At 34.5% G+C, this 26,015-nt stretch overlaps 1 protein-coding gene across 1 annotated transcript; it reads right to left on the bottom strand.

The window, feature by feature from the left end:
- Window positions 1–20,796: 20,796 nt before the first annotated feature.
- On the bottom strand, window positions 20,797–24,603 carry LOC149580554 (7-deoxyloganetin glucosyltransferase-like). The gene is made up of 3 exons (XM_089804955.1): window positions 24,576–24,603; window positions 21,362–21,493; window positions 20,797–21,305 (listed from the first exon to the last, which is right to left on the bottom strand). The coding sequence occupies exons 1-3, from the start codon at window positions 24,601–24,603 to the stop codon at window positions 20,797–20,799; spliced, it is 669 nt and encodes a 222-aa protein (XP_089661081.1).
- Window positions 24,604–26,015: the final 1,412 nt, after the last annotated feature.

A 26,015-nucleotide genomic window follows, 5' to 3' on the forward strand; every position in this document is an offset into this window, starting at 1 on the left:
GATTCATTGGAGGAAGTCTATGTCCAATGAACTGTCTGACATCTAGAGGTGGCAAAAAATGTGTACTATGATACTAGTCATGATCTACGATTTGACCATGCCCCTATCCCTAATAATTTAGAAAATCTAAGTTGTTGATGTTGAGCTCCATGTACAACTTAGTGTACAATTTTTGTGCAAGATAAAGAGGTATCTAATCATTATTAGGATAATGACCATGTGCGACTAAGAAATGAGGATAGATCATATTGGAAACAATAGGATCTCTACAATGTGTAATTCAATAGCCTCTCACCCTACCCTATGTACCCTCATATGATGGAAGAAAATCTCGTTTGATGACTTCTTTGGGGGCCACCCTCTTGACGTCATCAAAAGATGCATCTCCTAAAATCTAAGCTCTAAGCTCCCTAGATATGGTAGCTAATACACCATGGGTAAATAAATGATGAGCTCTAAATCTAGCAGTGAGATCTTGTAAACTCCTATATATTGTCGGGCATATGTCTCTATATGAACCATCATCGAAGCATAACATAGACTACTCTAATCTAATCACCTCCTACTCTACAAATGCAAATAATGCATGAATATCAATGTGTGGAGGTAGTGCAGTAGGAACTGCAATAGGACCTCTAGTAAGAGTTGCACCAGGATCTCTAGTAGGAGCCACACTAGGACCTACACCAGGAGTCACACTAGGAGCTACAACAAGAGCCACACCAAGAGCCTCAACATGAGCCACACCACAAGTTGTATCATGAGCCCCACCACAAGTAGCACCACGAGCTACAAAAAGAGCCATAACAGGAGCCACAGTAGGAGGAGTCACAATAGGAGCCTCATCACCCTCAAGATGATGAGCATGTTGATCATGTGTAGTCATATCTACAATGATGGAGCTAATATATATTGTAAATACACATATACATACATGTAGTCTAATACACAAATTTTTATTTAAAAGATATATAATCATACATCATCTAATCTACACATCAATATATCATACATGAGAGTTAGAGTTAGAGTTAGGTTTGAGTTTTCAATTAGGATTAGATTAGGGTTTGAGTTAGGGTTTGAGTTAGATTAGAGTTTGATTAGGGTTTGATTTAGATTAGGGTTTGGTTATGGTTTGATTTCTAGGGTTAAAATTAGATTAGGGTTTGATTAGGGTTTTATTTAGATTAGGGTTTGAGTTATCAGTTAGGATTAGATTAGGGTTTTAGTTAGATAAGGGTTTGAGCTAGATTAGGTTTTGAGCTAGATTAGGGTTTGGTCAGGGTTTGATCTCTACGATTAAGGTTAGATTAGGGTTTGAGTTATATTAGGTTTAGATCAGGGTTTGATTTTTTATTTAGGATTGGACTAGGGTTTGAGTTAGATTAGGGTTTTATTTAGATTAGGGTTTGCTTAGGGTTTGAATTTTAAGGTTATAGTTAGATTAGGGTTTGATTTAGATTAGGATTTGAGTTTTCAATTAGGATTAGATTAGGGCTTGATTTCTAGGGTTACAATTAGATTTGGGTTTGATTTAGATTAGGGCTTGAGTTGGATTAGGGTTTGATTTAGATTAGGGTTTTAGTTAGATTAGGGTTTGGTCAGGGTTTGATTTCTAGGGTTGCAATTAGATTATGATTTGATCTAGATTAGGGCTTGATTTAGATTAGATTTTGAGTTAGATAAGGGTTTGGTTAGCATTTGATTTCTACCTAGTTATGGTTAGATTAGGGTTTGATTAGGGTTCTCTTTAGATTGGGGTTTGAGTTTGATTAGGGTTTAATTTCTAAGGTTATGGTTCGATTAGGGTTTGAGTTAGATGAGGGTTTGATTTAGATGAGGGTTTGAGTTAGATTAGGGTTTGGTTAGGGTTTTATTTCTAGGGTTACGATTAGATTAGGGTTTGAGTTAGATTAGGGTTTGATCAGGGTTTTAGTTAGATCAGGGTTTGAGTTAGGGTTTGCATTAGATTAGGGTTTGATTTATATTAGGGTTTGGTTAGGGTTTGATTTCTAGTGTTACGGTTAGATTAGGGTTTGAGTTAGATTAGGGAGAATAGGGTTTGAGTTTTCAATTAGGATTAGATCAGGGTTTGAGTTATGATTTGAGTTAGATTAAGGTTTGATTTAGATTAGGGTTTGGTTAGGGTTTCATTTATAGGGTTATAGTTAGATTAGGGTTTGATTAGGGTTTCATTTAGATTAGGACTTGAGTTAGATTAGGGTTTGAGTTTTTAGTTAGGATTAGATTAGGGTTTTAGCTTGAGTTAGGGTTAGATTAGGTTTTGAGTTAGGTTAGGATTAAAGATTAGGGTTTGAATTCTAGCGTTATGGTTAGATTAGGGTTATGGTTCTATGGTTAGATTAGGGTTTTAGTTAGGGTTAGATTCTAAGGTTAGACTTTTCAAGTTAAGGTTAGATTATGGTTACAATTTTAGGGTTAGATTCGGGTTTCAGTTCTAGGGTTAGATTAGGGTTTTAGTTCTAGGGTTAGATTAGGGTTTTAGTTATGGTTAAGGTTAGATTAGGGTTATCTAGTTAGATTAGGGTTGTGGTTCTAGTGTTAGATTAGGGTTTCAGTTATGGAACTGTAGGGTTAGATTAGGGTTAGAGTATGAGTTAGGGTTAGAGATTAGGGTTTGAGTTTAAGTTAGGGTTAAATTAGAGAATTAGAGTTTGAGTTAGGGTTAGGATTAGGGTTAGGGTTAGGGTTAGGGTTAGGGTTGGAGATAGAGTTCTAATATTCTCTAATTTTCTAGACTAATGTTTTTTTTTCCCTAATATTTTTCTAATATTTTGTAATGTTTTTTCTAATATTTTGTAATGTTTTTTGAAAAAAAATTCTAAATTTATTTCTAGAGTAATATTTAAAAAATATTTTATAATGTTTTTCTAATATTTTGTAATTTTTTTTCTAATATTTTCTAATGTTATACTAATTTATATTCTAATGTTATACTAATATTTCCTAATGTTATACTAATTTGTTTTTCTTATATTGTAGATTAACATTTTTCTAATATTTCAAGTAATGTTTTTCTAATATTCTATGCTATTTTTGTTTTAATATTTTGTAATTTTTTTCTAATATTTTGTAATTTTCTAGACTAATATTTTTGAAAATATTTTCTACTATTTTCTAATGTCTTTTCTAATATTTTTATAATAAGACTAATATTTTCTAAATTTGTTTCATTATATGTTATACTAATATTTTTCTAATATTCTAGATTAACGCCTTTTAATATTTTGTAATATTTTTCTAATATTCTCCACTATTATTTTACTAATATTTTTAAAAAAAAATTCTAATATTTTCAATAGTAATATTTTTTTAAATATTTTAAAATGTTTTTCTAATATTTAAATGTAATGTTTTTTCTAATGTTTTTCTCATAAAACTAATATTTTTCTAAATTTGTTTTCTAATGCTATACTAATATTTTTATAATATTCTAGATTAATGTTTTTTAAATATTTTGTAATATTTTTCTAATATTCTACACTATTATTTTTTTAATATTTTGTAATGTTTTTCTAATATATTGTAATGTTTTTCTAATATATTTTTTAATATTTTCCTAATGTTTTCTAATGTTTTTGTAATATAAATTTAATGGTTTTTCTAATATTTTCTAATAAAACTAATATTTTCCTAAATTTGTTTCCTAATGTTATACTAATATTTTTCTGATATTCTAGATTAATGTTTTTTTAATATTTTGTAATATTTTTCTAATATTCTAGACTATAGTTTTTCTAATATTTATCTAATTTGGCACTATTTTTTTCTAAATTTATTTCCTAATGCTAAATTAATATTTTTCTAATATTCTACACTAATATTTTTTAATAATTTCTAATTTATTTTCTAATAACACTCATGTATAAGTAACAAATACAAAAAAATAATAAACGATAAATTAATAGAATTGTGGTACCCAAAATTGTGAGATCTGTTGAGCTGTCATTTTGCACGATGCTTAATGGTAGGAATCCTTTCGAACTCCTCTCTTGAAAAGTTCATCTAGATCAACTCCAAGGTTCCGGGTGACTTTGCGACCTACTAAAATCTGCTTAGTTGAAGATAAATATATTTGTTCATAGGGAGGCCTTTGCTAGTTTTGAAAAAATTGAATTGGATGTAGAATCTGCTTGCTATCTGAAAAGAATAAAACACACACAAAAAGAAATTTATTTTTTGCTTCTTTTTTTTAATGAATACAATCTAACAATGCAACTATATGAATTCCTAATTTAACCAAGTTTTCATAAAAGAAAATAACAAAGATAGGGTAACAAGAAGTTTAAGCAAATAACATGAAAAGTAAATCCTAATGGACATTAACTACATAAATAATGTATCTGTAAGTTAATCTTTTGAAAAGACTGGTAGGCAACCAATAAAAATAGAAGCAACACTTCCTTAATTCCACTGATGCAATCATCAATGGGAATTCAATAATCGTAAGATGTTTCACTTTTCATCAAATCGAAAGGCCATGTAAAGTGCACTTATACGAGACAAAAAGCTATGCAGGAACAAGATGGATGATCTCTTCTTGAACTAAGTACATCAGTGGAATTTTTAGACCCATAGAAAACACCAGAATTAAAAGATCACACAACCTATAATAACACCATAGAATTGTTGACTCAATTACACTTCATGAACATAAATGCACAAAATATAATATACTTAGGAAAAAATCACTACACTCCAAATGCGAGCACCAAAAGCATATATTATTGCATCAAAATAATGGTAGCCTTGAATACATATTACATTCCTGAATTTATAAGAAATCTTCTCCTCAATTTGTGTTGAGAGTGAGAGATATCATTATGCAAACATATGGTTCTAAAATAATAAAATAAGTATATTTATGTACAAACTAACAATCTAACTTGTGCTAAGTAGGACTTCATCCATATTTATATCATTAAATGGATGCATGAGCTTTTACATGTCTTAAAACAAATAAAGCATGAGAAAATAAGAAAAAGAAAGCTTTTAGATGATGTAGGAGTGTTTGGAAGTGCCAAAATTAGAAGCTCCATGTTCACTAGACGTCTATAGGAGTTAAACTATCGTCAAAATGTGTTTCTGATGCATGGAAAGGTCTAAATTTAGAACAAGCAGTTAACTATCAGTGCACCTCTAAATTCTTCAAAACTTTCAGTACACCTCTAAAAAAGCACACTTGGCACACTTGCACACCTCAAAAGCAGGTTCAAAAAATGTAAAATTTCACCAAGTGTCAATATTGAAATTCTAGCTTCTGGGTTTCGTTCCCCTTTATACCAGAGCTATGTCTAAGTATTTGCCCTTGAATTTTTCAATAATCTCAGTGACCTAAGCTACATCTAGAAAATCTAAGGCTTCATACTTATCCTTCACTTTCTGCCTATAGTTGCCCACCTTGATGTGAGTCTCTACAAAATCTTTGAGTTTCACATCCAAATCTAATAATGTTTATTCCATTTTCAATGCTTGTATTATGTCATCATCATTAGAAGCTTCTTCAAAAGTTTTCCAAAACTGGTCAACAACTACCTCTATAGCTATCAATTTGTCTCTTGAATCATCTTTAAAAATATCTAAACACGCATCACTATAATGTTTCTCTAGCTTCAAAATTTTCTCTTAGGTTTGATCCTTGAGCTTATGAATCTCTGCATGTAATGTTTCCATTAGTTTATTGCCATCTACAATCTTCTCTATCCAATTATCAATCTTATCTAACTCTTCCGCCATATATATCTTCATTAACATCTGATACCTTTGTCCCTTGATTGATTGTAGTGCTTGCAAGTCTTTGCCCCAAGCATGTACTTTATCCATCAAACTAAAATCTTGATTCAAAATGGCCACTAGCCTATTCACATTATCTTGCATATGGTGCAGTAGCTTAAGATTTCCCTATATAATTTTACACCTTTCTCTTCAAAACTCTCTCGTCATCGCTAACAAGATTTCAAAAATGGATCAAGTTGTATTGTTTCCTTATCCCTTCTCTCTAGTGTTGCATTCAAAGTTTCCTCAGGATTTGTAGGATCTAAAGGACCAACAACTTCATTCAGATATCCTTTTAAGATCTCATTATGTCTCTGAATTGTTATCAATTCTACCCCATCCCATTCTAAGTGCATAAACACTTCTTTAATTCTTGTTGTCAAAATCAACTTAGTAGTGTCCAATGTAGGTTTCCCAAGCATGGCCTCCCTGATCTGGTAATATCTTGAAGTAAATTCTTCAACATCTATATGTGGAGCAGGGATAGCCGTGTGAGAAAATAATTCTTGGTTCTGATCACTCATAATGAAGGCTAATGCCTATTCATCCTTTGGTGGTGACTCAAGTTTCCTGAGAACTTCAATCAATTCCATCATATCCTCTTCCTTAGTAGTGAATTGTTTCCTTTTGTTTCTAATGACTTCTTTCCTTAGCCATCTTGGGATATGCTCCATTGGAGATTTTCCTTTTGAAGATGAAGGAGTTTCCTCTACTATGCTCTTCCCCTTATCACTCTTCTTTGGAGTCTTCTACTTCTATGAGAGATCCACATTGGGAGTCTCTTATCCATGGAGTCCACAGTTCTCACTTCTGTATCTTGAGAAGTTTGCTAAGGATACTCACTTATTTTTTCTTCCTCTAACACTTCATTCGCAGATACTCATTGTGGCTCTTCCTCTTGTTCTGCTTGAACCAATTCATCTTCATTGTTTGGAGGGAGAGGAGTGGTTGATCCTTTATCTATAAAAAAATGTGACTTGAATGGGAAATGGTAGAGCTACTTTGGGCCCTTTTGACTCAAGTGGAAACTGACTCCAATCCTCTTGTTGAGTTTTATTAGTTGGAGTGTCTCTTATTTTGTCTCCCACCAATTTAGTGCTAATGGGCATGAAATCAAAATCTGACATCTTGAAGACATCATTCCCTTCAACATCCTGCTCTTCAATCCATTGTTTTAGTTCATCTTTTGATGTAGTGGACTAAATAGACAACTTAGGAATGGATGACAATGTAATTGTAGAGATTCTTCTCTATTTCAACTCTGTGGCTCTTGTGAGATGAGTCCTCTAGTTCAAAGGAAGGTCATCCTCTTCATCCTCATCATCCTCTTCTTCTTCTCCTTCTAGGATAACTTCTGGGACTAATGGGAAAGGATTCACTCTCCTAATCACCTTTTGTCTCCTCTTAACTAGATTCTTGATCTTTCTTCACTTAGGAGAAAATGGGGAGGCTTCTACCTCTTGTTACGGTGGAGAGACCACTTCTACTTCTATTTTAGCTTCTCCTTGCCCATGTTCAATTGGTGGCACTTGAGGATTATCCTAGGCTCATGTAGCTTCCAAATTCTTTGACCCTTGAACATTTTATGCCCCTTCTTGTGGTAGTGCTTGAGTTGGTTCCTCTTTTGGTTCCACTTGTTTGTGAGAATTCCTCTTCCTCTTGCCTTTACCTTTCTAAGCCCAATAATATCCAACTTCTCTATCAAGTTGGTATATTTTTTTTAGCCTCACTGAGGACTGAGTTGTAAATGTAGGCATTGTAACCTTAGCTCCTTCACCTCTTGCTAGGTGGGCTTGAGCATGGAAGACTAATGCTTGAGGAATTGGATCCAACTTGAAAGGTCTCTTAATCTAATCCTTCATCAATTTGATGACATGCCTGGCCCTGTGATTAATGTCTGAGTTTTCTTCCTTATCAACCTCAACATTCATGATGGGTCAGTCACCAATCTTGTCCCTATTGAAAAATGGATCAAGGACATCTTCAGTACCTTGTTGCATGACCTTCAAAGGAATCTTTAGCTTCAAGGAAATACCTACCAAATAGAGAGTCATACTACAATGATCCCTTATACAAATATCGTAATTGTCTATTGTGATCATCCAGTGACCCTCAATTGCATCTTCATACTAAAATGTCTTGCCAAACAAATACTACACTCTTCTAACGTTATCAAAATAGGGGTGAGGAGAGTTATATTCCTCCAAGGGATACTAATCCCATTTAGGTTCAAAAGATGGAATATCTTGTCTCTGGACCACAATGAATGGTCCTATAGTAATAGGCCATACCCATGTTATTTTATGTTGCTTATGTACTTTTCCGTAGATAGACAAGAGTTATCAAGCAATCTCTAGCAGTATAAGTCTTTCACTTGGATATCGAGGGAGTTTCTTGGGATTGATAGCAGTACCCACTACCCTCAAATAGGTAAATGTTTGATACTGAATGTAGTAGGCTCCAACTTCTAAAATCTTAGCTGCTACCTCCTCTAACATCCTCTTCACATAATCCCCCTCAATGAACCAAATTATTGCAAATATAAATGCATCATTCACTATCCTATATTCCTTGCTATGCTTTGGAAGCCTTTTGTTCACCAATTGGGGATAAACTATATATGGCTAAGCATTTGCATCTTGCATATTACCCTTTTTAAACAATCCTGGATAATCTATCACCCTTGTAGCTAACAAGTATACCAAATATGATGTCATATAGAACTTTTGGTTATTCTTAACCAACACCAACTACTCACCCAAGTTCTCACTAAGAACGGAAGCCCAATCAATTGGCATCTACATTGTTTTGAGTAAAATGAACCATCCATATATTCATGTGTCCTGATGTTGGCAACCCCATGACTCTACTCAAGAGTATTATAGAATATCCAATATCCTCTTTCATGTAACCTCTTGTCATATCCACTTTGCCTGCTTTACACCCTAGAGGAGTCTTCTCAATGAGGTATGAGGACTAGATGATCTTTGATGTCCCTGTATCATCTTTCTACTTGGTGATAGGTTAATCTTATAAACTAATATACTCTTGAAAGATGGAACATGTTCTCTATGTTTTTAGGTCTGAGATCTAGGATGATCTCTCCAGTTATACTCTTTACGACCCTTTCTTTACAGATAGTTCTATGCTAATGTCATGATCAACTCTAAGGATTGCACCAATATTGGATGTGATGCTGCAATGACATGTCTTGATTAGATCAGAGAGGATATCTTTAGAGATCTTTTGGTGGGTTTATTGCATAATGCTAGGAATGCACTCAAGTCTGTGTGACCAAGTTCGGTGTCTCAGATCTTTGAATAACCATCTTGGAAATGTGATTGCACTGGAACACTTTGAAACTTGAATACCACAAGTTTGGGAACCATCTTTGTAGCAAGGGAGGACGATGAAGAGGCCATTGAATCTATACAAAAGAAATGTATATTAGTCTAAAGTCAAAGAAGAATCAATAAAAACCAACCCTAATACTAACATGAACAGAACCCAAAAACCCTAAGTCACATAAACTCCTAAAAACCTAATTTTTATGCTTAGTATGGAAAATAGGGTGCACCTCGCACACTTTTTAGGTGCACCAAGTGCACCTTATCCTTTGATTAAGATTCTTTTTTAAAATTGGGTGTGCAACAGTGCACCTCATGGGGTGCACTGAAGGACACCCTATACACACTTTGGTGCAAAAAGGGTGCACATTTAGTGCACCTCATGGGGTGTGCTAAATGTGCACCCTTTACCTTCATTAAAGGATTTTTAAAGGTGTGCAGCTGTGGACCTTTAAATAGGTGTTCGTGAGTTTTTTAAAAAGTTTTAAAGTTTTTAAATGCTTTTTTTGCAAAAAAAAGGTGCACAACTATGCACCTTAACTTGATGTTTGAATTTTTTTCATGTGTAGGTGGATGCGAGGAGCGGAGATGCGCACCTAAGGAGTTGTATTGTTGCAAAATACTAGTGCTCAAATGAAAAAAAGGAGAGATAATGAGTCCCCAATTTTATAGACCCGATTCCCACTGCACCCCTTGGTGTTGTACAACTGTGTTGCTATGCAGGTGCACTTTACCAAGGGGGGAATACCTTTTTTAGTTTTTTTGGCATACCAGTGCACCTAGGGAGGTGCATTGGTGCACCATTTTTCTTTGCAAAATGACTTATAATCTCAAAATTCTAACTTTCAGAATCTAGGTCTTCAAACTGGGACCCAATTTTGACCAAAAACATTAGATAAAACCCTTAAAAAGACTCAAACCTTGGATTAGGGATCTGGAAAGATAAAAAAATAAAGTAGGGGGTCCCCATTTATAGGTGAAATGGGGTGTGCATTGTGAAACCACAACAGGATCACCACTCTATTCTCAATAATTTTTAAAAATTGATAAAACTTTCTATCTTATCCCAAGAGAGATTATATTCATGTGCTTCATGACTATAATTTCTATCACATCTTTTACAAATTTAATATTTCTTATCATTTTGATTGTCACCTTTCATCCATTAACTATTGACATTCAGTCAAGTTTGTTATTGGTGACAACACTTATTCAAATTTTGTATGGCTACCAAACACATTGAACAGTCTACAGTGTTTTCCATGTAATTCAGTAGCCACCGAGCACTACAATTCCTATCAAGCATTTTAGTGGTTACCAAGTGAATTTAGTGAACGAGAAGTCTAATAGTTCAACCCAAGCTCTTTAGTGGTTACCAAGCTGTGCAGTTTCTACCGAGCTAGTAGTTTAACCGAATGAGAAAAATCTCTATAGACAAAAAGGTAAAGCAAGAATTGCATACAAAGTAGAAGGTGAATCCTCCAAACAAGGTGCTCAAAGGAATCAAAGACCTACTTGCAATCACTATGGTAAGATAGGTCATAAATCAAACAAATGTTGGAGTAATGGTAAATGCTACAATTGCAGTCAGCATGATCACAAAACTAATGAATGCAAAGAGAAACCAAAATTTGAAGGCAAGTGCCACAAATGCAAGAAACAAGGTCACAAGGCATCAAATTGTAGATCTGAGTCATTCAATCCAGGAGAGAGAATTGTGAAAGCAATATTTGGTTGGGACTACAACATTTGGCGTAGATGTCATTACTGTGGAGAATATGAACACATTAGCATGAACTGTGTTAAACATCACACAAGGAAAAGAGATACCACTATAAAATGTTTCACTTGTACCAAACTTGGTCATATAGCTAAAAATTGCATGAATACAGGCAAAATTGAAGATGAAAGGAAGAAAAAAGTAGATAACATTAGAAAGTAGATGATACAGCAATGGATTCCTAAATCTACCAAGGAAGCTAATTCAAGTAATGATAGTCATGTCACTCAAGAAGTGGGTGACTCCACCATTTCCAACTAAGTTCTTAAGGAAGAATTGGAACTGTTTTGTCAAGATCACATCCAAATAGTTCCAACTGAAAGGAAGCAAAGATCCAAACCAGCATTCAAGATACAAAATGATCATCAAGTGAGATCAGTATTAGTTATCACTAAGTTGACTTCTCTACTAGAAAAGGTTTGGTCATGGACTCTACTGAGCAAAGTCAAGAGTAACAAGAACATGTTTGATTACCAAGTTATGAAGCCTTTACCAAGCAATCTGAATAGATAGTGGATGATAGCCTATTGCACATATTGTCAAGCATGATGCCATCATAGCTACCTTCATACCAAGCATTAATGGAAAATTTTTAACAAAAAGTAGGAAATCAAATTTATTTTCACCAAGAAATCTATGTATTGTTGCAAAGAAGAAAATTACAGAGTGACCAAGTGAATTTGAGTGGAATTTGTAGCTAAGTTCTTCAAAGTTTTCATAGCTTACCAAGTTACCATGGAATCAAGCAACAACAAAAAAGCAAGGAAAGGGTTAGAGATCTTGATCTAAGGAATAGAATGGAAAGCACTTGATTTCAAACTTGTGCTGGAAATTGCTGAAACCCTCAACCCAAATGGAGCACAATCGTAGATCCCTCCTAAGGTACTACTCATTAACGATATCTAAACTCATTTCAAGTGCACAATTTAGGAAATTGGAATCCTAGAGATGGATGATGCCCTAGGTGAACTGTGTATGAATGGGATTCTTAAACTTGAGAATAAACATTTGGAAGACAAGGGTTTAACCCACATTTCCCACTTGCCCTGAAGTTTTCAAATAAAATGGATTAGGTACATCCTAATTCGAGCTCACAACGGTTAGTTATGGATTGAGCAACTAGTCATGATCACCAAGAAGATGATACATCATATCACTAACCTCCCCATGCTCACTAAAGCCAAAACCACCAAAACCCTACGTCGGGCTGAACTAGAAAAAAAAACCCTAGCCAAGTTGGATGATAGAGGCATGAAGATTAGTAGTGTAACTAATGTAGAACTAAAATTTGGCATACATGTCATAGCTCACAAGATTTACAATTCTAGCCATCTCAATAGTGTGTCATGTGAAGCTCTTGACTTGGAATACAAGGTTGTGAGAACAATCTGTCATATGACCTTGCAGATCTATTGTTGAAGCAATTTAACAAAAATATGGAAAGTATCAGAACTTACAAGAACAACCCTTGCAAATTCAATTCTCTATTGACTTGTTTATTTTTCTATGTTAAGAATTTTTTCCCTTCAAAAGGCATGATAGTATGGAGAAAAGATGTGCTAGTGTTATATCAGATTAATGAATATATTTATGAATTGGGAGAGAATTTTGTTAGCATAATGGATAACTATTTTGATGTCTTCAAGGAGAAAATGAATAAAAGATTTTGGATACCTAGGAAATTGGTTGAAGACTACAAAAATGACATTTGCTTCATGGTAGACTATGATAGAGTCAACATTCAGGTAGTAAAACCCAGAGTTGTATGGGTAAAACCTCTTCCCTATGAGGTAAACATTGATGAAGTAAAAGACATTATTGAAGCCTTGGTGAATGAACCTGTCGATCCAAAGGCACCATACTTTGGAACATATGATGAAGCAAAGGCAAGGATAGAGCTTGAAATTAAGTTTCCATAGGTGGTTGAAAAAGGAAAGAGGAGAATAGCAAAACTAAAATGAAACACACCTCTTATGTTAACTAAGGGCAAAGGAGAAGATGTTGAAGAAGTACAGGATGAAGAGGAATCAAAAAAGGAAGAAGAACTAGTGAAGAAGAAAGGAAAGGTGATCATCACCAAGCCACCTAAGCCATCCACTACAGTGTTCACCAGAAGGTCCAGTAAGAAAGGTAGTGAGATTTTCTTTAGCAAACCTCCTCCCACCTTCCAAGAAAAATTGAAACAATTGGAAGAAGGTGTAGCTATAGCCAACTTCAAATCCTTGAAGTATGAAACTAGGATAGAGGTAGAAAAGAAATAGGTTGAAGAACTGGTGTTAATCAAAATGGGAAAATGGAAGTATTTTCCAGATCAGATAGCCTCCCAAATATCTAATGAATTATTAGAGAAAATTAAGCCATGATGAGACTTTTCTATGCAAATAGCAAAAGATATCTATGCACAAACCCTGAGGTAGTAGCTACCTAGCATGACAGATGTTGAGGTAAAAGAGTCTTTAAATAAAAATGAAGATAAGATGACTCTTAGATTTAATGCTTGCTTAATTTTGATCAAGGATATAGAGCATGTGGTTAAGAATGCCACAAGTATGTGGAAGAGTGTTTATCACTTGCATAAAAAAAGTGACTTCCCAATAGAAGTTGATGATGATGACAATGATGATGAGGAAGAAGAAACTTACACTCAACCCACACATTTTCACAATGAGGAAGTTGAAGAAGATAAAGAGGAAGAAGCTAGGAAGACAAAGAAGATGATGAGGAGACTGACCCTAAGAAGATAACAGCCACAGTCATTGCCTCACTTCCTCACTCTCCAAGAAAACCACTAGCTACATCAAGCTCAGAGATAGCTTTAGCGAGTTTGATTGTGACCATAGCAAATACATCAAATGTCAAATCACTCTTCACTCCCTCATAGCTCAACACATCACTAATAGAAGTTTCTACCACTTCATCTACCAAGTTGGAGCCTCCCTCTTATTCAGCCACCAAGTTAGCATCATCAACAATTGATATAGTATGTTCTACAATTTTGAGTTCTTCAGCAATAAGTACTTTAGTTTTGAGTACTACAATTTTGGATTCTACAATTTTGACTACTCTAGTTTTGGATAATTCTATAAGTACTTCAATTTTGGATTCAGTAAGCATACTAGTTAGTATTCCATCTATTGGCACTGTACAAATTTTCACTGCTAGTCCTACTATCTCTACTATTGTTTCCATATCAGATAACAAGGACAGTTGAACCTAAGGCTCAACCGAGTACAAGATTTTTGAGTAGAGGAAAGGAGATATAGGGGGGTATAGACCTAGATGAGGAGATTGAAATTCCCAAATGGGACTTTGATAATATCACTAGGAATCAAATACATATAGCTGGTCAACTCCTCCAAAAGAAGGCAAAGCAGAAGAAATTGAGAGAAGAAAGAGATCATAGGGATACAAAATCATAGATGATGCCGAGAATGTTTTGACTGAGGTGATAGGTGTTGAAGTTGATACTTCTCAGCACATTTTGTTGCAATTAGAAGAGGTGGTCCATAAGTTTAATGAGGACTTTAGTGGTCAAGACAAATTGATTGAGAAAGCAGAAAAGAAATTTGATAATAAAGTTTTTGAGTACATTGCTCAACAAATAGCTATCCAACAAGTGGAGCTTTCCTCAATTTTGACCAATCTTGAAACCTCTTGCAAAAATGTAACATCACTTTTTGGAAAGTTTTGTGATGTTACCGAGTTTACAAAGGAGATAAAGAGAAAACTAACAAAGATTGATGAAAATCTGAAAGCTAGTGCACAACAATTGCAACTTGACTCTGGTTCAAGCTATGCACATCATATGAAAATTAGATTCTTGTTAGATATGCAGGCAAATTTGTTGAGAGAAGAAGAAAGCATCTGGTCTACACTGATAGATATTCAAAATATGATCCTTCACATCATGGATACAATGTAGAAGCATATTATTTATTTAAAAACATTGATCCATGACAACAAGTTCTCCATTGCAGATCACATGATAGAACTCTCTATAGAAGTGCAAATTACTCTCCATACATGCAAAGTTTTGCAAGAGAATTAGGATAAAAATGTAGTACTTATACTTAAGGTACATTCTAATTCTTTTTCTCATATTGGTGTCTCCATGTAAATAAGTTTTGAATAAATCTTTGGCATTATTATCAAAAAAGGGGAGAGACACTTAATATGCCATATATAGTGAGAGATACTTATTATGATATATATATTTTATGGGGGATAATCATGCAAAGAAAGTGTATATAGTAGAGAATTTGCAAATATAGTATACTATATATACTTACAAAGATAAATTTTGAAAAATCTCAAAAACAGTATACCATACCAAGCTAGTACCACACTATGATGTATATAAGTTTTGGCTGATAAGTGTTTTGGTCACTAATGCCAAAGGGGGAGATTGATGACATTCAGTCAAGTTTTTTATTAGTAACAACACTTATTCGGGTTCTATACGTCTATCAAGCTCATTAAACAGTCTATGGTGTTTTCCATGTAATTCAGTAGCCACCGAGCACTACAATTCCTACAGAGCATTTTAGTGGTTACCAAGTGAATTCAATCAGTGTGAAGTCCAGTAGTTCAACCTGAGCACATCAATAGTTACCAAGCTTTGCAGTTTCTACCAAGCTAGTAGTTCATGTAAAGTGAAGCCTGTGTTAACTGAGCTATATGATGATTAGTGTTTACCGAGTGCAGTCTTGGTAAATGAGTAATTCAATTTCTACCAAGTTACATAGTATCTATCGAGTCACCAGTGCAGACTGAGTTCAAGACTACATTGAGGTGATCAGTATGAACCGAGCTTCCACTTTTATTGAATGCATGACAATGCTAAGTAATGACAGTGGACATCGAGTATCAAAACTTCACTAAGTTAGTCTTCAAAACTCGAGTATCTACATATAGGTCAACTTTGTAATATTGGTGCTAACTTGTATATTTGCTGACTTTGTAATTATGTAAATTGGATTGATATATATGTAATTTATTGTATCATATCCAAGTGAAAATAGTAATGTGAAATAGAAGAATGTGAATGTGAATTAGTAGCAGACAAAGTATATTGTAAGGTCATATCAGAAAAGGCACAACAAAGACATATTCATCACAAAAGGTGATCAGTACTTCAAAGAATCCCTATCAGCAAATCACTTGTAAGTAAGAGATCTACTACGTCATCCTAACAGGTGAACCGGTCCAAATCCTTTAACAAGGTAGACTTAACAGTCTTTTCTCAAATCTCTTAACTAAGTGCATACTTCATTGTGTGTTTGTAAAACCTCTAACAAGGTGGACGTAGCAATCCTAATTGCTTCTAATAGGGCAGATCATCAAAAGTGATCATTGTAAGCCTTAATAGGTCAACTTTATGCTATAGTATTGAAGTATTGTGGGTATCATCCCCACCCTAGTTTTACTTTCTATTTGTAAGGTTTCTGGGTCACCAAATTATTGTGTTCAAGTCTTATGAATGTTTTATGTTTCTCATGCATGAAAGTAGATCAGATTTGATGAACTAAATGGTAATTGGATTATTACAATTACATCAATAAATGATAAATGGTATATTGCTATAAAGTGTTGAATTTGATAAAGTTCTAGAGGTTACTAATTCACCCCTCCCCTCTCAGTAACCTAGCTAGTCTTGAATATTTCAAACATTAACCTCTACATTTACTATTATATTTTGGAAGGATAATTGGGCAAGTGGTAATACTCTATACCAAACTGAGTATAGGACTTTGAGGAATGTGTGCACGAAACCTCTTGGTATATGGCTATGTAACTATGTCAATAGAAATGAAAAATGGAGGAAACTTAACTATGATATCTAGAACCAAAATTTAATCCAAGAGCTCCAAGTTATTATGGAAGGAACCAAGATCCCAGCATTTTTTATTGAGGATTCTATAGTTTAGGAATTAAATGCCTCTAGAGAGTTCAATATAAAATCCATCTATAATGCAATTAGTGAGTATGAGGATATTTTGGGTTGTCCAAATAAGTGTGGAATTCAGACATTCTCCCTGAGATTAATTTCTTTTGGTGGGTGACACTTCATGGGAGCATCCTCACAATTTACAATCTCAATAGAATATTATTCCAATTACTTAAATAAAGTACAGTGTGCCATAATAAGGAGGAATATATATTTCTCTCCTCCTAATCCACTATACCTATGCTAGTGAGGTGTGGAGGGGGATCTTGAATAGGTTTGGGGTTGAGTAGGTTTTCAATGGTGATCTCCAATAATTTATGTTGCACTAGGAAGCTATGCCTACTCACCCTATTATTGAGAAGTTGTGGAAGGTTTTAACCCCCTATGTGTGTTGGCACTTATGGAAGGAGATGAAAACCACAACTTTAGAGATAAGTTTTTCCCCACCCCCCTTCGATTACTTTGCAAATCAAAATAAAGCTCCTGAAGAAATGCATTCCTCTCTAGAGATGGAAGACAACCCCTCATCCTCCTACTATTAGTGACCAAAATATAGCCAAGAATCAGGGACTACATGTTCTAATATCCAAATTTGAGAACTTCAAAATTAAGGTTAGGAAGAAAGTGAAATGGTAGTCACGCCCACCTCCTAGTTTAAACTCAATTTTGATGGATCAATTGGGAATGGTTCTACTATTGTGGAAGGCACAATTAAAGATGAAAAGGGTAATCTAGTGATGGCCTACACTAGAAAATATGTTGAGAATACCATAGACATATTGGAAGCCATGGGACTATTCAAGGTGGTTAAGTCTGCTAGCTCAATTGTGATTTGAAACTTGATTGTTACAACTGACTCTCAACTCATTGTTGAGCCAATTAAGAGATAGTAAAAGAAATTTGGAAATTTTCCTCAATAATCGATAATGTCCATACCCTCATATTGAGGTTTTGGGAAATTTCCATTCAACATACTTACCATGAAGGAAACTAGGTGGCTGATGCACTGGAAACTATTGGTTGTGAGATTATTGATGTTAGTGTAATTTGCTAAATATTGATGGCCAACTAGCTGATATATAGGACCTTGTGGAAAAAGAAATAAATTAACCATAATGCAGTCAATCAATCATTATTATAGTTGTGATCACTTTTGGGTCATCATTATTATGATCACCTTTTTAAAAGGACAGATGAGTATGAATAACTCTAATAAGATTGAAAAGGCCATGATTCACCCTAGAAATAACTATCTACTTTTATAGGATGTTTTCATAATATGAAAGGTCTCCTTATGTAATGCCTTGAGGGATTTTATCAGGAAAGAAAGGATGGGACTTTAAAATAATAATGGTATGACTATTGTTGGCAAAAGCATATGTGACTGGTATTGGAGGGGGTGTACTTGGATTGATTATGATACATGATTGTCTGTGCTTGTGGATTGTGATAATAAAAAATATTGCTTGGGTATTAATCATTTTCTCTTTTGCCATTTGAACTGGTTTATTACCAAATTTCTCTCTATTAAGTTTCTTTCCATTTTCAGACTGTGTTGTGGGGAAGGTTGGGTAATGTTAGTTTCTTTTGAGGATTTCACTACTAGTTTGGGAGAGAACAAAGTTATGGGGGGGGGGAATCTTGTTCACATCGATCAAATTACTAATGAATAAAATAAGGAAGATGCTTGGACTTACCTTAAGGAGGGTGGTTTGGTTCCCTACATGCAATGCATTGAAGGCCATGAGAAGGTTGTTTCTATGTAGCTTTTTAATCTGTAGAATAATATGAGGGTGATAATTAATGAGATTTCTTTTGAGATCAACAAAGAGGTCACTGTGAAGGGTGGTTGTCTCTCCTTAGAAGGTAGGAAATGGAGAAAGTAGACAAGGGTCTCAAACGAAGCCAATCTGAACAAGTGCTTTTGTCTTGATGGGAGTCTGAGTTTGTGAGAATGACCTTGATGGATCCCTAGAAAGAGGTATTTTATGCCATTATGCAATATATCACTCTTGAGGGTAGATTGTATACTTTTTACTACTACCATTTCCTTATCTTGAACCACTATCGAAATCATGACCTATTTTTTTTCCCTACCTTAGTTTGCAATCTATGGAAGACAACATTCTCAAAGTTAGGAAGAAGATGATGGATGGAAAATCTTGTATCGTCGTTCACTAGGCTTTTGTGTTTAAACTATATAATTTCCACAAAGATCATTTCCCTCCCCAACCTATCAATGTCCAAGTTATTTTACCTAACCCCACTATCTCTACCTCGACCCCTCAAGTCCCTACCGAGGTTGTGTCCACTATGGAAACTAGACACCCTAAGCCCTCCCTACCCCAAATTGTCAAACAAAATAAAATATGGAGAAAGACATTCATGGTGTTGATTCTTCTGTGGAGACAAAGGGTGGGAGATGGAGGACTATCAGGAAAATGAAAAAGTTGATGCAAAAAGATTCCAAGGCCAAGCATGATCCCCCTGTTAGTTCATATTCCCCTAGTAGTGGGAAAAATAAATACCCCCAAAAAAGATAGAAAAAGAAGGTTTATAGGAAGCAATACATTGAGGATGGTGAGGAAGACAAGGCTAGCAATGATCATAAAAAATGGAAGAGAGAGATTAGCCCTACTAATAGTCATGCAAGCCCTATGTCATCCCATGTTGCGGATATGTACAATAATGATACCCCTAAAAAAACCAAAAGGGTGGAGATAAGGGAGACATCATCACCTTCCTTCTCTGCCATTAGGAGAAAGGAAAACGCACCTTGGACAATGACCCCTAGAGATGAAACTTAGGCCCATAAGGAGGAGTAGTCCACCCTAGAGAAGAGCATCAAAAAGATGGAGGGAGGATAGGAGATTGTGGAACAGAGGTTCAATGATGTAACCAAGTTCATAGTTCAGGTCATGCATTATGCGGCTTCTACCGTTGACCCTCTACACATTGAGAAGGATGATCTAACTATTATGGTAGGGGTGCATACCACTAGTTCCTTATATAGGTTACTAGTGGATGATAGGTTGCAGCTACTATTGGACAAACCAAAGGGGAAAGAGAAGAACAAAGAGAGTTAGCTCTTTATTTTTAAAGCTTTCTTGTTATGCTTTTAGCTTCAACCTTTGCCCCAAGTGGGCTTTGTCTATGTTGTTTCTCTAGACTTTACATTATTACTGTAATCACATATATTATGGTTATAAAACTACTATTAAATTAGTTATAGATTTTTGGATACTTTGGTTAGGGGATTTTCAAAATTAAAAAAGTGTGTAGGTTAAATATTTTCTACTTCTAATTTTCGACTGTTTATCAGCATTTTGTTCCTAGGTCAAACCCCATTTTTTACTGCTTTTTAATTTCAAAAACAATAAATCATTATCCAAACTAATTATTAACTAAAACAATAAAAAAATATTTTAAATTTTGAAACTACATTCAAAATTTTATTTCTTTATGAATTATTACACTTTTTAAAGGAATAATTAGCTATGTCAAGAAAAGACAACTTCAAAACTTCAGTTTTATGAAAGTTATTTAAAAAAGAACTCCATTGATGGCCTCTATTATTTAGGAAGAATGAAAGAATTGTCTCTTAATTCAACTTTGACTATTTAATACTTTTAGTTTAGAAATGAAATCTTAATGTGTGATATTTAAGTCATCCCATCACGAAAAAGAGATACCATGCTTCCATTACTAAGCGACTTTAAAGGCAGCTGATTTACATAGCTATGTAATGTCATCAATAAAACTGTTCAAGTTGAGAAAAGAAGAACCTCCCTCCCCAACCGCTCTAAGTGCCGACTGCTTCAAATCCCCCCCTCTTTTTCTCAGCTCCTCCGCTCCCATCAATCTCCTGAGCCCTTTCTCAATCTCCCCCTTTCTAACCAGAAGACTTTCATCAACTTCAACGCCCTCTAAGTCCAAGTCAATCTTCCACACATCCTTGCAAAAGTGGCAATCCAGAATTGGTCAGCGAAAAATGGCCATCCAAGCATTGGGATTCCCATGCTCATGCTCTCCAGACACGAATTCCACCCGCTGTGAGTAACAAACCCTCCTTCAGAAGGGTGAGCCAACACCTTCACCTGAGGCACCCATTTCACAACCATTCCCCGATCCTTAGTCCTTTCAACAAAACCCTCTGGCAGAGTCGCAGGCATACCTCCTGCAATATCCATTCTTAACACCCACAGAAAGGGATGCTCGCTTTTTTCCAACCCCAACGCCAACTCTTCCAGCTGCTCGTTCGATTTGAGAGTGAGGCTGCCAAAGGAAACATATATCACCGAGCCTAGCTCGTAGCCGTCGAGCCATTTCAGACAACCCTCGTCCTGCTCTGAAAGACTCGCGAGCCCATTCAAATCTTTTCCTTGTAGCAGATTGGGAAGAAATACGGGCCCCACTCCCAAAGCAGGGCACCCAACTCATCAAACGTGTTGACAAGAACGTAGTCTGCCTTACCCTAAAAATTTGACTCACGTAGGGCCCACTGGTACATAGCGTCCAACGTGTCAGAAGCCGGGTATAAGGAAAACAGATCGTTGGGCAAAATGGGCGGTAGATTGCCAGGCAAGCAACTGATCACTTTGTCTACCCTCTTCGATTCCTCCACTGCAATTACAAAATAAAATATGGAGAAAGACATTCATGGTGTTGATTCTTCTGTGGAGACAGAGGGTGGGAGATGGAGGACTGTCAGGAAAATGAAAAAGTTGATGCAAAAAGATTCCAAGGCCAAGCATGATCCCCCTGTTAGTTCAGATTCCCCTAGTAGTGGGAAAAATAAATACCCCCAAAAAGATAGAAAAAGAAGGTTTATAGGAAGCAATACATTGAGGACGGTGAGGAAGACAAGGCTAGCAATGATCATAAAAAATGGAAGAGGGAGATTAGCCCTACTAATAGTCATGCAAGCCCTATGTCATCCCATGTTGCGGATATGTACAATAATGATACCCTAAAAAAACCAAAAGGGTGGAGGATAAGGGAGATATCATCACCTTCCTTCTCTGTCATTAGGAGAAGGAAAACAAACCTTGGACAATGACCCTTAGAGATGAAACTTAGGCCCATAAGGAGGAGTATTCCACCCTAGAGAAGAGCATCAAAAAGATGGAGGGGAGATAGGAGATTGTGGAATAGAGGTTCAATGATGTAACCAAGTTCATAGTTCAGGTCATGTATTATGCGGCTTCTACCATTGACCTTCTATACATTGAGAAGGAGGATCTAACTATTATGGTAGGGGTGCATACCACTAGTTCCTTATATAGGTTTCTAGTGGATGATAGGTTGTAGCTGCTATTGGACAAACCAAAGGGGAAAGAGAAGAACAAAGAGAGTTAGCTCTTTATTTTTAAAGCTTTCTTGTTATGCTTTTAGCTTCAACCTTTGGCCCAGGTGGACTCTGTCTATGTTGTTTCTCTGGACTTTACGTTATTACTGTAATCACATATATTATGGTTATGGAACTACTATTAAATTAGTTATACATTTTTGGATACTCTGGTTAGGGGATTTTCAAAATTAAAAAAGTGGGTAGTTTAAATATTTTCTACTTCCAACTTTTGACTATTTATCAGCATTTTGTTCCTAGGTCAGCTTCCATTTTTTACTGCTTTTTAATTTCAAAAACAATAAATCATTATCCAAACTAATTATTAACTAAAACAATAAAAAAATATTTTAAATTTTGAAACTACATTCAAAATTTTATTTCTTTATGAATTATTACACTTTTTAAAGGAATAATTAGCTATGTCAAGAAAAGACAACTTCAAAACTTCAGTTTTATGAAGTTATTTAAAAAAGAACTCCATTGATGGCCTCTATTATTTAGGAAGAATGAAGGAATTGTCTCTTAATTCAACTTTGACTATTTAACACTTTTAGTTTAGAAATGAAATCTTAGTGTGTGATATTTAAGTCATCCTGTAGTGCCTACCCTCGTTCACATCTTTTCTAGACTTATTGTTGCTATTATTATCAGACTATGTAGACTAGTTTTATGATTGATGGTTTAGTGGTGTTGTTTTGACACTATCAGATATTATGATAGGGATTCAGTTGATATATGATGAGATCATTTAGACTTTACATTTCATGTGTGTATGATGATCATTACATTGCTTTCAGTTATTACTAATGATTAGTTAGATGGTTTATTATCTCATGTGTTTTATTATGGTTACTTACCCCATACTTGCATGTGTATGGTGTGCGTGTTTTCTTATTGTATGGTGTTTTTGATGTGGTTAAGAAAGGGAGTCGTAGTCACCTGCTTAGTCGGGATCTACACGATGCACCACTTCCTGCCATTGTCTGTTTACCTTACCATTATATATTGTATGTACATGCATGGTTTTTCTGCAGGTTGCAGGTACCAGGTATCGACTTCCCTGAATTGCCAGGATGAGCGTACCCTATTATACTATCTCAATGATAAGAGAAGGGAGATAAATTCTTAAGTCCAAATCCCAAACCTAAAAGCCATTTGTCCTAGTAAGTTAGGACAAGTATCAAAGTTGAATACCCACCGAATGTGTCAAATGACATATTTCGTGATTTTTAACCCTTTAGATTTATTTTGTATGATTTGTTCTATGATGGGTTTTCATATTTTATCTTGGAGGTCTATGGTGAATTTTCCATTAATTAAGTCTTAATAAATAGATTTAATTAATAAATTATTTATTTGAGAAAATTAATAAAATATCATGATCTTTGATATTTTGATTTTAATTAATTAAATGTGAATTATTGAGGAAAGGAATTAAATAAAAGAAAACTAGAAATTAAAATTAATAATAATTATAAAATAATAATAAAGTAATAAATAAAATAATAATAATAAAATTTATAAAAATTATAATGAAAGTTATAAAATTTAAATAAAAATTATTTAAAAGTAAATTGGAGTTATAAGCTTGCATGGGAATTAACATGTGTCAACAACACGGGGGTTAGTGCATCAATTAAGCACAAGGTGTCTACAACTCTATGACTTACCAAAAAGGTGGGAAAAGACCCATGCTTAGTTGATGACACCTTTCAGTGGTTTCAAGAAGCATTCCAAAGGTTTCTTTAGAGCTCTTCATATTCAAGCATTCATAGAAGCTTAGAGGGGGAGCATTTTGGAGTGCAATTGGAGCATTGGAGGACTCGAGAACTCTGAAGAAGGGAGGAGCTTGCTCTGCGGATTTTTTTGAGGAAGAGCAATTTAGCATCAGAATTTGGGTAGATTCTTATGATTTTACTTATGCTATTTTCGCATCATGCATTCCCTGTCTTCTTCGTGTCTTCCATATGTCTTCTGAGGAATTTCTTATGCAATTCTCAATATGGTAGCTAATTTTATTTGAGAATTCTCTATGCTTAGATCTAGAATGAACACGGGGCTAGGGTTTAAATTTGTAGCCAAAACCATCAGATGATTTAATGGATAAAATTTGAGATCAAAGGATTATAGAAAAATTTTGAGAATTGGAATTTTGTGTATATATATGCATTATTTATACATATATGTTTCACCGCAAGCAAATGTTGCATCACGGATTACATTGGAGGGGTGCATTTTAATAAAACGCAACTTTTAAAATATATAAATATGATAAATTTTGAATGGACGAGGGGGAAATATATTTCCTCACCACCGTCGGCGGCCACATTAACACGGATTGCGACCGTAGAGTACCTGCAGTCTGCAGTGTACCTGCGACCATAGTGTACCCTACGACCCGCAGGTTTTATATATCGTATCGATGGTGATTATTATATCACCATTGGTTTGAAATTACAAAAGTTTTATTTTATTTGCAACAATATCTCATATGATATTTAATTATGAATTTCGATTTCGTTTGCATTATTACTAGATATTAAATGTTATTATGTATATATATATATATATATATATATATATATATATATATATATATATATATATATATATATATATATATATATATATATATATATGTATGTATGTATGTATATATTTATGTATGTATGTATGTATATATTTATGTATGTATGTATGTATATATTTATATATATATATATATATGTATATATAATTATTTATAAATGATTATTATAAAATTCTAAATTAATGGATCACTCTTTTAATGATTAAAATATTGATATTGAGCTTGTCAATTATGAAGAGATAATAATAATTAATTTAATTAAACTCAGTTTAATTAAGATTAATTATTAGAATATATAATCAAAGTTTTTGATTCATTGAGAATGTCAATTTTCAAACAATGTCATATAAATCAATTAGAAAATTGAGTCTAATGGAGAAACTTTTATCTATCAAACATACACATGGGTTAGGTAAAACGTGAAACTTCTCCACTTGATATTTATTTGGGAAAACGTAAACTGAGACTTTTAAATTCAAATTTGAAAACTTAGCAAAACCAAAACATGTGTTTACATTGTGTATTCTTATGTTATTGTTTTGGGTTTTGGGTTGACTAGTGTTGACCAGTTTAGGACGTCTACTAGAGTCTTGGGGGTTATGTGATTGTGATGTCATGATGATGTTTTAATCTCAATCTTTATAAACCCAACCATGGTTATGTGATGGAATGCTTTATGTATTGGATGTGAATACTGATTGTTATAGTTGAGATTCTTATGTATGAGACACTTGACTTAACCATTATTTTTGGTCATTGATCTGTTATCCTTGGTTATTTTCTAGTCGCTATGATGGGACTGTAATGTGGATTTATTCTTGATGATGTCATGTGGTGACATGTTTGACTCAACCATTTTTGGAGTCTTCGATCAGTATGATTGAGATATATTTTAGTTATTGAGAACCATTAGATACTTTGATTATCAGTGATACTTCAGTTACCAATAGAGAGCTATTGTGGTCATGATTTTCTATGGATGCTTGCTCATCGAGATTTGATGCTTTTATGCATATTTGAAAATTTTGTTTTGGATTATCTTTTGTGATTTTGAGATTTATGATTCCATGAGCATTAGGGTAGGATATCTACATGTAGTGACGAGAAGTGGCTTGCAATGGGGGTCGGGGCCCTAAGAGGCTGCCAGGGTAACTCATTGTAAGTTGGATTAATAAGTGATAACATTCACACCTAATACTAACTAA

This window comes from Cupressus sempervirens, chromosome 1 (assembly GCF_028749045.1).
Source record: "Cupressus sempervirens isolate cs-2001-9-10 chromosome 1, ASM2874904v1, whole genome shotgun sequence".
NCBI lineage: Eukaryota > Viridiplantae > Streptophyta > Pinopsida > Cupressales > Cupressaceae > Cupressus > Cupressus sempervirens.